We start from the raw sequence: 14567 nt of genomic DNA, 5'->3' as shown, positions 1-14567 counted from the left end.
TCAGAAAATTAAATGGTTGCCATGCAATCAGAATATGATGCACTTATAGAGAATGACACATGGACTTTATGTGATTTACCTCCTGGCAAAAAGGCCGTTGGTATGAAGTGGGTTTACAAGTTGAAACGCAATCCGGATGGTGAGGTTGATCGCCATAAGGCTCGACTTGTTGCAAAAGGCTATGCGCAGCAGAAAGGCATAGATTATGAAGAAACTTTTGCTTCCACTTGTCGTATGACTATTATTTGTTTTCTATGTGCATTGGCAACTCATTTTGGTTGGGATGTACATCAATCAGACATTGTTACTGCTGTCTTGAATGGTGACATATTTGAGGAAGTTTATGTAACGCAACCTCGCGGTTTTGTCATGAAAGGACAAGAGGACAAAGTGTGCAGATGTAAGAAGGCTTTGTATGGGTTGAAGCAATCTCCTCGTGCTTGCTATGAGAAAGCTGACATTCACTTGGTCAAACGAGGCTTTCGTAATAGTCCAGCAGAAAGCACATTGTATGTAAAGTGTGAGGGTGATGTACTTCTCATTGTAATTCTTTATGTAGATGATTTGTTGATCACTGGACCAAATGAGAGGCATATTGCTAAATTTAAGGCTAATTTGAATGCTACTTTCAAGATGAAAGATTTGGGGTTGTTGCATGATTACTTGGGCATACAGTTTAAGCAGTGTGATGGTGGTATTGCCTTGTGTCAGAAAAGTTACATAGAGACATTGCTATGTAAGTTTGGACTTGAGGATTGCAAACCTATTGCCACTCCCATGGAAACAGGTTTGAAGTTGAGTCTACATGATGTTGGTGATCCTGCTGATGTCACTCTTTACCAAACTGTTGTTGGCTGCGTCATTTATGTATGCAACACGAGGCCAGATATTCAGTTTGCAATCTCACAGGTCAGCAGATTTATGCACAGCCCAAGGTCTAAGCATTGGCAGGCTGTCAAGAGGATTTTCCGCTACCTTACTGGCACTTTACATCTTGGCTTGTTTTATCCCAAAGGGGGATCATTGCTTTTTCGGACTCAGAGTGGGCTGGTTGTTTTGACACGCGAGTGTCCACAAGTGGTTTTTGTTTCATGATTGGCAGTTCATGTATATCATGGTTGAGCAAGAAGCAACCTACTATGGCCACTTCGAGTTGTGAGGCTGAGTACATGGCAGTCTTCACAGCTACGATTGAGTGTGTATGGCTTAAACGCCTTATGGCTGATTTGGGTGTTGGACAGGACACTGCCAACACTATCTACATTGACAGTGAGAGCACATTGGCAGTTGCGAGGAACCCAGCTTTTCATGCTCGCACAAAGCACATTGAGGTGCATTACCACTATGTCAAGGAGAGGCTCTCAGCAGGAGAGATCAGCTTGGCTTATGTGCCAACACAGGACAACCTTGCAGATCTTTTCACAAAGGCATTGTCTCGTGAGAAGCTCGAAGCTTTCCGCAAAGCTTTGGGCTTACTCTCCTTTGTGGACTAACCATGTCCTCGAGGCATGGCACTTCCCTTTACTCATGTGCCAACTCTCGTTCCCCGCATCACTCCAGGGGGGATTTTTTACCATATACATGTGGTAGTGATGTGTGTGAACACACTAGGACCGCTGGGGCATTTTTTCCCTCTTTAGAAGGTTTTTTCCCCATGCATTGTATATACGCCCATCACTCTGGGCTATCTATCTTTCCATTGCACACTAAGTAACACACTCTCTATTGTGTGCCTTGAGCTTCCTCCGTCTTCTCCAAGCTGTGTGTATCTTCCTGCAACTCTAATTCCAACTGTCCGCTCCTCTTTGTCCTTGAAAGTGAGGATACGATGCTTGGGTGGTACAGAACTATGTGTGTCGTTGATCCAACAAACAGTGTTTTGTTGCTCTGAACTGGTTGAAGAATTCCATTAAGTTTAGTGATGGCTTCTTCGAGGGTGTCTCCGTCATTGAGCCCCCCAATGCGGACCTTGAGACCAAGAGATTCTTGTAATCCGCACTCTTGTAGGGCCGCTTGTATCTTGGTGTCAACCTCTTCATGGGCTGCCCCCTGAGCTTTCTTTTGGACTTCTATGACACTCTCAACGAGGGAGAATTTAACTTCCTGTGCTTTTGCAAGGAGAGCTTGGCTCTCTACTTCTTTCCCTTCCTCAAGTTTATACAAGCGTTCCTTCAGTTTTCTGTTCTCCTCGATGAGTTCTTGCACCTTAGCCTCCAGATTTATAATCCTTGCTTCTTGTCGAGCGGCGGAGTCCTTCTTTGGCGCAACTGCCACTACTAGAAAGCTCTTGCTTGTGTGGGAGTTGGAGTACCAAAAGACATATTCTGCTATGATGGCTTTTCAATGTGAACCCGACTTCTTTGAGGAGAACCCAACTTTAATCTGTAGCCTGTGTTCGGCTACAAGCCTTACTGTGTGACCTAAGGCTCAAAGAGAACCCAACCCTATAGCTGTCGATGCTTCTTCGAGGAGCTTCTAAGGAAGATAAATGGACTGGGTCAGCCTATGCTAAGCTCACTTTTGAACGCAAACTGGAACTACCAAAAGCGTGTGTACTGAGGCACTTGTTGCATCATAAACAGAGTCCTCCTGTGGGGGGCATAATGAGAGGCATCACTAGCAGCATTTCTCTCGCCATCGCCAATAAAATCGGACCGATTGTTGAAGAAAGGTTGCTGAAGGTTGATGCGCTTAGACTTCTAGGGGACTAGGCAGGGGTTTGACGCCCTCCACAGGGCCGCCCCTCGCCCTACGGGGATTGTGGAGGCAAAAATGATGCTGTAACTAGGGTTCGCACACAGAGAGAAATGAAATGAAATGATATATTAACGTCTTCAAAAGGCCAAAATGACCTATGAGACCATCAGATACAAAGTGGTGAATCTAATACAATGTCTGAAGTACAAGTACAAAAAAAACTGAAAGTAAAAATGAAAACTGAAATGAAGTGTGAAATATGAGATGTGAAAATGTAGAATAGGCCCTCAATGACAATCTGGGTGTCGTGCTAGAATGCCTCTGATCCTCTGCTGGAGTCTCCGTCGATGTAGTGTGCTCCTATGTCTCGATCGTGGTCGTCTCGATCTCCCGAGCTCAATCGCCCTGTCAATGAGGGTGCCTCTGGTATGAATGCGGGTACAACCCTGTGCTGGTGGTTGGTCTCTTGGTTCCCTCGATCCAAAGAAATCTGTGATCTGTCTCTGCGACTGTCGTACTCCATGTCTCCCCAACAGACTGTCTCTATGTCGGTGTAGCTCAAGTAGATATAAGCCAAGGCATCTCTGGTCCTGATACCTCATGACTCAATCTAGGGGTCCAAAACCCTCCCTGAATAAGCAATGGAAGCGCCCTTGTATCTCATAATACACAGTGCAGTGGCATATGTAGTGTAGCTCTGTCTCTGGCTCTCTACCGCATAGTTGACATATCCTAGACTCTGGTGGTATCCCTCTGAATCTACCCGTCTCAATCTCCAACTGGTGTGAGGATGTGCGAATCTGACCAATAGCACATCGCAGACCATGAGATAAATGAGTGTCCATGTAGTTCGGACGAGTCACAAACCCATCCCCTGAAAGTTGGAGAAGGTGCTCTTTGTAGAAAGCCATCTTCGTGCCCAACTCCTGTATCGGCTCTACCCATGTCCTCCTAGTGTCCAACTGTATAAGATCCTGACGAATGAGTCTAGTGATCTCCGTCCGTGTGACTGGCAGGGAGGGTGCATCCAGGGAATACTAAAAGGGAGACAATCTATCCATGTTGAGACCATGCCTCTGAAACCATGAGGTCATCTGTGCATACCAACATGATGCATCTCCCTGTATCGCTAACTGTCTAGAGGACTCAAGAGCCAGTCTAGTATATCTGCCTCTATGTGTATCCCATAGACTGTGCATAAAGGACACTGATCTGGTAAGAGCCTCAATCTCTATAGGAGAGGCGGCTACCTCTACTCGAATAATCGCATGTGGTACCGAGGCCTTGGCTCTAATCATCCGGGATATCATAAATACCAAGGGTCTCTCCATGTTCCTCCAACTGTCATGATTCACAGATGGTCCCCAAACTTGGACCCCATAAAGCATAGCTGAAGCAACCAAAGTATCAAAGAGCCATAGTTTTGTTCGTGGTTCTTGAAACTGAACCTGCGAACACATCCTCTCTAGCCCTCCTAACGCCGCATAGGCTCTAGATAGTCTAGTCTCTGCTGCTCTCCTCAGGGTAAACCTCGGTCCTGTGAATACCACCCCCAGATATGTATATTCATCTGTGTACTCCACAGCGTCCTGGCCATATACGAGTGTAAATGCCGATCTCTTGACCCACTGTGGTGTGGTGTTAAACACCATAACCTTGGCTTTACCAAGGTTCACAGACAGTCCACTATCCTTTGCAAAGTTGTGCAATGCATCCAAATGCCGTTGCATGCCCTCTAGCGACTCTAACATTAACACAATATCATCAGCATATAATAATAAAGGGATCCATGTCCCTGCCAGCTGAGCGCCTCTGTCACCCTCTCTGTCAATGTAGTCAGAGACCTCATCTACATACATACCAAAAAGTGTAGGGGACAAAGGACACCCCTGTTTCACTCCAATAGTGGAATGAACAATGTTAGAAATCCCCTCAGGAGTGCGTACCTGGCCAGTCACTGAGCCGTATAAAGCCATGATCCCCCATATGATCTCTGTGGGTACTCCCAACTTCAGTAGCCTGTGCATCAATCTGGCTCTCGGCACTGTGTCAAATGCCTTGCGGAAGTCCACAAAGCAACAATACATCCGTCTCCCATGTGCCCGACCCTCCTCAATAATGGCTCTGAGTGTAAGAATATGGTCCAAAGTAGAGAAACCCCTCCTTAATCCAGCCTGTCCTGCTGCTCGTATGCCCTCATTTTCTACCCATTTACTCAGTTGCTGTTCAAGAATGGATGCATATAATCGTGCCAATGTGTGCCCTATCATAATAGTACGGTAGTTCCCTGGTACCGTGGGGTCCCCTGCCTTGAAAAGAGGTACAATAGTAGATAATCTCCAGGACTCGGGTAGTCCATCACACATGACACGGTTAAACAACCGCGCAAGAACCTCTGATAGTAAATCTCTAGCATGTATCAAGTGCTCTGCCACCAAACCATCATGATCATATGCTCTCCTAGTCCTCATCCTGTCAATGGCGTTCTTCACCATCTCAGTGGTAAAGAAGGTACTAGTGGTTGGACATGGCTCTAAAGGGTCTGGTAATGGTGGTTGCCCAAGTACTGTATATAATGATGCTGCATATTGACCCCAAATCTCGGGAGAGGTAATCACTGGAGGAGGTGAGTGCTCATGGAAGAGACGCCAGGCCTCACCTGAATCTCGGCTCAAAAAGAGCTGATACAAATCACGTTCCATCTGGGCTAAAAAGGCCCGCTTCTTCCGTCGCACTAAACGCCGAAGGGCAATCCGAGACTGTCTATATGTAATGATTCCAAGTATAAGCTCGCTCTGAATCTGAACTCTCATCTCTCTGCACTCCTCATCATACCAACTATTCTGAGGCATGTTCCCAGAACGTCTTCTCTGATCTAGTTGAGTGTGTGGGTATGCCTCTGCTGCTGCCCCATGCAAAATCTCCGTCAATAAAGTGGTGATCTCCTCTACTATATATACAGGCTCGGCTGCCCCCATCCGTCTGTAAATCTCTTCCACATAGACTAAATCCGTCTCTGGTGTAAAAGTATACCATGTGTGTGCAATCCTCCGTGGTGTCTGAGAGACACTATACTGGAAAGAGACTGAAAAAGTCAGGAGAGCATGGTCCACTGCTACTCCAACAGGCCTAGGGCCCACATTGAGATCTTGAATATGAGAGATGAAGCTAGGTGAGGTCATGACATAGTCCACTGTACTGGCCCCATGTCTGTGTGGAAAGCATGTGAATCCCCCAGACGAAGGAAAAATCTCTAGACCATTAAGTATGGTCAGACCATCCGTAGTTGTCATCTCCATGAGATATCTCCCATACTCTGTGTGCTCTTTATCCTGTGAGTGTCTGTCAAGTCCCATCTCCGATATATCCATCTCTCTAAGCATCTCCTCCGAGGTATCATAAAATACCGTTTGGGAGTTGGCCATCCTGGCATTAAAGTCTCCCAAGAGAATGATATCTCCATCTCTAGAGAACTCCCATATGTCAGCATCAAGTATAGAGAAAGGGGATTGCCCTCTAGGTGAGGTATAGACTGATGTGCTAGGGGGAAAGTAACATATAGCAATGTACAAGAATCTGCCTGTCTCAGCTCTCAGTCTCACCCACATGTATCTCGCCTGGTCATCTCTCCGGACAATCTGTAATAGCGGTTGCAACTCTTCCTTGAATAAGACTGCTACCCCTCCTAAACCTAGACTTCCATGCTGGGATCTAGCGTCTGGCCGACAAGCTATCTCCCATAAATAGCCAGTCACACTTGGCATCAACTGTCCAGATTTTTGATGTGTCTCCGAGTAAAAGACAATGTCTCTATTTCTGAAGCTATCTTCAAAGGCACCCACATCCAGCCTATATGATCCATTACAATTCCATGCCGCCATCCGGAGTGTGGTCCCATATGTCTCGCACCGTCATGCTATGCGTTTTTCCAAAACCACTACTTTCCCTCCTCTGTAAAAGGCAATTTTTCCCTTCTCCCTTGTTGCCTTGATCTCTGGCATCAACTCTTGCATATGTGCTATTTGTGCTAAAGTAAGGTCATCCCCCATAAATATTCCAATTTTCTTAAGTGTTGGTCTCTTCTTCAAGAATTCCTTCCTTGTTTCCAAGGTCGGGAAACGCAAAATAAGTGCTTTCTCTTTGACGTTTCCCTTCTCATCCACTCCCTTCTTTCCTACTCTCCAAGCACCTGTGTGCATAGGTTCCGGGATGCCCATGCGCTGCAAGAGTTCCTTCACTTCGTCTTCTACATTTTCGGTGTCTTTGATACCAGTAATACGCACATGGAGGGCTCTAGTTCTCCTCTTATGTTCCTCCTCAATGGTCATATTGATGATGGTAGAAGTCTGTGCGGCTTCTGGCATCCGGGCCTTTCCTTTCTTTGCACCTTCAATCCATTTTTCTGCTTCGTCAACTTTATCCTGTGTTTTAGAAAGGCACTCCGCCCATGAGGAAGCCTCTTTCGAGTTTAGTTCTTCCCCTTCGCATAGAGTTTTCACCTGCTCCTTAATATCTTCGAGCTCCTTTAACATCGAGGGCTGATTTCCCCCTTCCGTTTTGGGCATAATTTTGCACGCTGCAAGTTCCCCTTTAAGCTCTTCAATCACTACATCTTTTTCCTTCATGCACTTTTCCACATTGGTTTTCCAAGATTCAAAGCTTGCAATTGCCTCATCCAACTTTTTCTGCATAATACATTCCATCACATTCACTTCTGCCCGCATTAGAGACTGCATCTCCCCTTTCACAGATAGATACATCTCATCATGCTTACCAATCATCGCTTTATCAAATTCTTTCCTCATATCTGCATACATAGAATTCTTATAACTCTCTACGTTTGCGTACATCTCTTTCCTGATGTCATCTCTCATAAAGCTGAGCTCAGACTTAATCATCACTTGAACCCTCTCCATCATTAAATCATCTTGGATTTTGACAGTTTTCCCTGTCCGCAATGAGCTTGGCGAGAGTATGCTATCTCTGTTCCTCCGCTTGAATGTCGCTTTCATTTTTTGTGGCGTGGTGAAGCCACTTGCATCACCATCCTCGATTGGTTGGTCCATCAGAGAGAGAAGAACAAAGCAAGCACTAAGTCAAGGCCCTCACCAGCTGAGGTCTGGCCTCCGCCCTGGTTGGCCTTGCCCTCGTCACCAAGTCCTCGCCCTCGTCCTGGCTGACTTGACTGTTCTCGTCCTCGCCCTGGCACTGGTCTCATCTGGTCGCCCTTGGCTCTTCTAGCCCTCTCCCTTGGTAGGCAGCTAGCTCTCCCTTGGCACAGCTCGCCCTCGTCCTTCAGAGGTTAGGGCCCTCGTACTCGCCCTTGGCAAGCTGCTAGCTCTCTTGACACAGGACCAGCAGCTCGACCAGGTCCACCTGCTCGCCCTCGACCAGGTCCAGCAGCTCGCCCCGCCTTCGACCAGCAGCTCGCCCTCGTCCCTCCTCAGGCTACTCCCCCTCGTCAGACTGCTCGCCCCGGCAGCTCGCCCTCGTCCAGCTGCTCCCCCTCGCCTCGACTGCTCGCCCTCGTCCAGCTGCTCGCCCTCGCATCGACCGCTCGCCCTCGTCCAGCAGGTGCAACTCGTCCAGCTGCTCGCCCTCGCCCTCGCCCTCACTGCTCGCCCTCGCCCTCAGGCCAGCTGCTCGCCCTCGCCCTCGCTCTCAGTCCAGCTGGTCTGCCTGTTGCTTACGGCCTCGCCCATTGAAAATCAGAGAGCAGAGAGAGAGAGAGAGAGAGAGAGAGAGAGAGAGAGAGAGAGAGAGAGAGAGAGAGAGAGAGAGAGAACTAACACCAGATGGGGTCCCAAACCCCCCTCCAAGGGCCCCCTCTCTATCGCTAGAGAGGTATTTGCTTTAGATTGCACAAATGCTGATACAATGGTTATAAATGCTGAGATGCTGATGGTACTTGTGGTAGATGCTTGGAACTGCAAGGCTAAGGGCTGAATTCTGAAATCGTTGGGGAACTCTGACTTGGATTTGCAACTTGCTGGCGATAAGGGGCTGAGAACTGCTATGGCTGAAAACGCTAGGGCTGGTCTTGATCTGCAAGTGCTGGCGATGAAGGCTTGAGGGCTGAGGCTACAAACGCTGATCTGCTACTGATGATGGAACACGCTGAGGGCTGAAAAACGCTGGCTGAAGAGGCTGAAAACACTGGACTGAGGTTGGCTGAAAACGCTGAGGATGAGATACTACGGGTGCTTGGTTCTAGTACTGCAGGGTACTGACTTGCTTTAGAAGTGAACCCCCTGGGCCCCTTATATAGGGATCAAAGGCTGGGTCGAGCAGTCCCCTTTGACCCCCCACAATCTTGGAAAAATGAAGCTAAAATGTCACTTATTAATAAGTGAGAGAACTCTTAATAAGAGGTGCATCGCATGCAGCTTTAACCTGGGCTTGGTATTAATGGTTCTGTATGGGAACACTCCCCAATGCCTACACCTAGTAGACACCGGTTGTGCTCGTGTGCAATCAAAGAGTATGCAGCTACTCTAAAGTGTCTAGACATGCACGTCCTGCATCTAGGCTCACAAGGGTGCCAAAACACTTTCTAGGATGTCCTAAACCCTAGTAGTAGGAGTTAGCTTGTCCACATGCGCATAGGGTTAGATGTGCACGTGACAACGAATCACCAATCCAATTTGAGAGCACGCCGTGGCTCTGATACTACATCAAAGGTGCAGTGGAAAAGGGTGAATCGCGTGATGATCTCATCTGCAACCGCAAGCAAACCTCCTCTCACGACTGGGCAGCCAACGTATCTCGGATTTATCGCGATAAATCTCCTTGTACACAAACTCCTGGCGCAAACCGCCCACCGTATTGGCACCGCAACCACCTGAAATTACAAACACCATGTGTAGGGTGTCTACAAGCTGAAGAGAGAGAGAGAGAGAGAGAGAGAGAGAGAGAGAGAGAGAGAGATCGCTCGAGGGGAAGGTACTCCAAGTGTACCTCTAGCCTTAGTGGAGTTTTTTGGGCAGCGTTCACATCACTTAGTATGAGCAAACCATTAATATCTTGGAGGTTTATTCAAACATGATCCGCATAATGGGGTTGTGGTGAAGCAAGGCTGTCCATTGTCTCCAACCCTCATCAACTTACATCAACAAAGGGGAATCTCTTCTTGATCTCTCACGTTGACTACAAAGAAACTTAGAGGCAGTTGGAGGCCCTATGATTCATTTGTGATGCATAGGACATACCGTTGAGCCTTGTGAAATCCAAGTTACGAGTGTTAATTCTGCCTTGAATCAATCAGCAATTCACCCTTAGATTCACCCTTTTAGGAGAAAATAGAGAGACTCAAATCACAAAGCGTCAGCAGGTCGCTTTTGAAGACTAAGTTTTCAAATTGGCCAAATTAAAATAAACATAAGTGGTACCAGCACCCTTGCAAATAAAATGCTAAAGAAGGGATGTGCAGAAAGGGGGTAATGGGGACAGGCAACCTATAGTGCGACTAGTGGGATCAAGGTAAGGTAGGCAAGAACAAAAATTCAAGAAAAGAAGGGTTGGAATTTGGTGAATACCAATTGCTTAAATTACTAAAATAATGTCGTGTAATCGTGTAATCAACCACACTTCGGAGTGCAAATGCGGATAAGGGATGAAAAAAATGAAATAATTTCACTACCCAAGAGAGCTCAGCCAGTTTCTTCAAAAGTAACAACAGATCGAATAATAAGTAAATTTCAGCTGAATTCTTCATCAATACTGTCCTTATTAATAATCATCACACCTGCAAAGTGTCACCTGATAAGTCTGACTGGCATCGAGGCTCATTAATTAACTCCCATGCAAAAATGGCTGGCTCATCCCGATACGCAACCCCACTGAGGCTGTTTACTCTTGTCAATACTGTCTGAAAAACCAGATTTAGCATCTTAGTTGTCTCCCGACATTGACCACAAAGCACTATTGTAACATTAATAATATGTGCTAGTTTTAAGGGCCTAGGTTGTAGGAGACTTAATAACTTACAGTAGAAGAATAGATGGTTACTACAGGGAAATACTTCAAAAAGAGTGTCTAGTTCGTCTCAAGACAAAGAAACCCAGCGCCTATGGTGCTCATCTGTTAAGATGACTTGTACCTTACTTTTTAATACTGACTGACACATTATGGGCCATGGCTGTCATACTAAACCAAGACACCAGAAAAGAACCACCAGAAAAAGGCACTGTACTATTGATATAACAAACTCATTAGAGAAGTGGATACTAGAAGGAAATGATTTGTAACAAAACCTTTATATGGTGCTTGTAATAATGTCGAACAGTAGAATCTGAGAAAAATGAGTCGTTGGAAGAGCCAAGATCAGCCCCTGCATTGCGGGCCCATTCAACATACTGCCCCTTGCCCCCAAATGCAGGCAAATTATTTACAAGACTTAACAGCAATCGCACGCCATGCCGTCTAGCTTCCACAATAGCATAATCCAAAGCCTACAATCCATGAAACGTATTGGGTGATAAGCAAACCACTAAATCAAGGGATCAGTAACCAAGCTATTAACATTCTTTTAACACTCAACTATTATAGATTGTTTGCAACAAAACCATTGCATGTTTACTTACTTTAGAACCCGAAATTTCAACTATTGGTGTGCACAAACAAATTTAAAGTTGTGCTTGTGTACATATGTGAGAGAGAAAATATGTAAGTCTTGTAGAGGCCAATAGAATAACTGACCTACAAGACAAAACCATATACATTAGTACAGCTGTCTAAATACTCTTGGGCATCATAAAAATACGAAGTACAACCATTATTACTTGTAAGTGGGTAATTGTGATGAACACATGGATATGGCTCGAGGCAAAGTGGCTAAGGATGGACCTCTTCCAAAGAATTGGCTGCTTGGGCCCGAGTATCTCTAGACATCCAAGAGATGAAATGAGATGGAAATGAAATGTTTATTACAGCTACACAAGGCCTAGAATACCTATGAGACCAGAAAATTCTATTGTCGTCATATGATCCAAATGTCTGATAAGAAAATACAAATAAGGTAACAAATACTAAAATGTGAGCAAACAAGTGAACCCGCAGAGAGGGCTGGTGGCCTTTCTCCAAATCTCCTTAGTGGGCTGCCATTGTAAGTACCACCACATGAACTTTCATGGGCCGCTGCAACATGGCATCAATCTCCTCCTCTGTAAAGAACCTTGTAGGAGCTTCTCTATGCCTCTCAATAATGGCTTGGATGCAGCAATGGTAAATATGCCGGTGACGTGATGTGCAAGACGTACGAGCCTCGAGGGCTTCAAGATCTACTAATCTCTGTAGCTCTATCTAAAAGAGTCTATGAGCTGAAAACTTAAGTATGCTAAGGTCTTGCTAAGAGCTGTTGCTAAGAAAGAAATCTGTCACCTGCGTCTGAATGGAGCCTCTGCTAAAGCGTAAAAAGCTCTCTAATACAGCATGTCATGCCTGCGTAGCTCAGCAAGAAAGCCCAAGGCATCTCTGATCAGCATAATCCATCACCCTGGGCAGAGGCCCAAATCCAAAAGATGCTGAAATTGTCCCCGTGAAATTGTCCCTCTATCTCATAATATACTGGGCACCAAAATATTTATTGCTCCTCTGACTCTGGCTCTAAATCGCATAGCTGGCATATCCGCTACTCTAGGGGCCTGTGGTACTGAAGTGTATTGACCTGTCTCAATATGCAACAACTCATGAAAGGAGGTCCGAAGCTATCCTATGGCACATCAAAGCCCTTGTGAAAGGTGTCAATCCATGTATCTCGGACATAAAATAAATCCCTGCTCAATAACGTGAAGAAAATGCTTTTTATGATTCCCCAACTGCCAAGGAGGATTCATTCATGTCCTCTCTGGATCACTCTGCATGAGTTCCTCTCTGATAATCCTGGTGATCTCTAAAGACGAAACGTGTGAATGCAATTGATGGTTTGTCCAAGGAGTACTGAAAGTCTGTCCACACTAAACCTAGGCAACTGAGACCAGGCTAACATTTGTGCATACCAACATCTAGAGTCCCCCCCCCCCCCCCCCTTGGCTAGCTCTCGAGACGACTCAAGGCCCAGTCTAGCACAAAATGACTTGAAAGCGGACAAACCTGAACCCAACGAGGTCAAGTGCTAAGGTTCTCTGCAATAAGTCAAAATAAGATACTTGGTTAATTTGGAAGACTTAACGTTCAAAAAATGATTATCTTTTGAATCTGTGGCTTCTACCAATGGGACATTTTTTTCTACAGAAGTTACTTGAGTCTATAATCATGATCATTGCTGGTAGCTATTGAACTTTATTACGTACAAACTAGCATATAATCTGTCTGAAACTACCAGAAAATTGCACTTGGCAATCCATCAGCTGCACAAAAGATAGGATGCACCTCAACATGCCACCATCTGGCAACATGCCAAGAGATAGGAATGTGTGTACGATAGTATGATCAATGAAACACTCTTGTGGCTTTCTTGTAGAGCAAAAGGAGTCTCAAATTACTAAGCCTGACCGTTCTCCAAGGTAAGACGTATGTGCATATGCATGCCTGCTTAGCTTACATCCCTTCATTGGTATGGCTTACAAGAAAAGTGCACACATGAAAATTCCAAAGCACAGGGGACAACACCACACAACAAAGGTCTGCACAATCCTCAGATCCTGTACAAAAATCCCAAAGCACAGAGGACAATGCACAAAGACTGTAAACAAGGTTATAGGCTTCTCTTACCCGAAAGACATCCTCAGAATAATGCCCTGCTTCTGTTTGGAGCCCTTCTTCTCCGTCATAGAATGCCCACGTTCTGCAAACAGAGAGCCCCATTGCAGCTCCACGTTGAAGAACAGTTTTGACAGCAGATCTAGTGGTGAAGTCGACACCCTGTGCCATAAGCCAATAAGAATTCCATCCATTGACATAAAAAAGTTTGTTGCCGACAACAAAGTGAGTGCCATTTCTCTGCACAAAATCCATCTTGGGCTGGAAGATGAACTCCCAGTGCAGATTTGTAATCACAAGCAATATCAATGCCACACCCATCAGTATGGGTGCAAACCCTTGTGATCCCATGCCACCCCACATCCTCCAAGCTTTCCTTTCCTGCCTTCTAGAGCTATTCTTGTTCTCCACCATCATCATCATTCAGAAAGTGAGCTCGTTTGCGGCGATGAAATACAACCTCACTGGAGGCTGCATTGTGAGCTGATGCCGCAGGTTATCATATTCATGGCTGGTATAGAAGTCAATCCAGGAGACCTAGACACTCTCTCTCTCTCTCTCTCTCTCTCTCTCTCTCTCTCTCTCTCTCTCCCGCGATGCTTACCCAGCTCGGTCAGATCAAGAGCCTCTTTTCGGCAGCACGAAGCGAGGGATTTGAAGGCATGCAGACGAGCCGGAAAGTGGATGATTGCTGCGGGGTCATTGTTGGGCAAACATGTAAACTGTGGGGCAAAGCATTTGGTGAAGAAACGTTGGACGCAAGCGAAAGCCCACGTAGGTAGAAGGAAGGAGGAATGGAGGGGCAGAGCTGGTGGACGGTTGCCCTCGTTCTCCGCATATGCCGAACAACGTGACATACCTGCTCGCTTGCTGATTACTACTCCTTCCCACACGTACCCGCAACATTCAAAATGGCACTTTTGGCCCCGCCAAATCTCTCTCTCTCTCTCTCTCTCTCTCGCCGAGCACGTCTTGGGTTCAACACTTGTGGGATAAACACTTGGAAAAAGTTGGGACTGTCTTTACCACCTTAAAAACTTCTCTTCTCTCTCTTTCTTTTTTCTTACCATCAGCTCGTGGGATTCACAGGCCTAATTTTTGAAGGCTTCGACGCCCTTCGGAGGCACTTTTATCTTTCAGTGAAGGGCAAAAATATTTTTACCCTTCAAAAG

At 46.0% G+C, this 14567-nt stretch overlaps 1 protein-coding gene across 2 annotated transcripts in view; it reads right to left on the bottom strand.

The window, feature by feature from the left end:
- The window catches only part of LOC147453989 (mannan endo-1,4-beta-mannosidase 2-like), a 47040-nt gene extending 32902 nt beyond the window's left edge, over positions 1–14138 (bottom strand). Inside the window, exons 1-4 of one of the 2 annotated variants that reach the window (XM_086516014.1) lie at positions 14000–14138; positions 13408–13557; positions 10950–11147; positions 10442–10564 (exon numbers count right to left, since the gene is read on the bottom strand). In XM_086516014.1, coding sequence (XP_086372140.1) covers positions 10442–10564; positions 10950–11147; positions 13408–13500 — 414 coding nt within the window. In that variant the 5' untranslated portion in view covers positions 13501–13557; positions 14000–14138. The other variant, XM_086516013.1, reaches the window with a different exon arrangement.
- Positions 14139–14567: the final 429 nt, after the last annotated feature.

Source organism: Adiantum capillus-veneris, chromosome 7 (genome assembly GCF_014529385.1).
Source record: "Adiantum capillus-veneris isolate H3 chromosome 7, ASM1452938v2, whole genome shotgun sequence".
Lineage (NCBI taxonomy): Eukaryota > Viridiplantae > Streptophyta > Polypodiopsida > Polypodiales > Pteridaceae > Adiantum > Adiantum capillus-veneris.
Note: the sequence above shows the minus strand (reverse complement) of the source record. Positions and strands in the feature narration are given on the sequence as shown.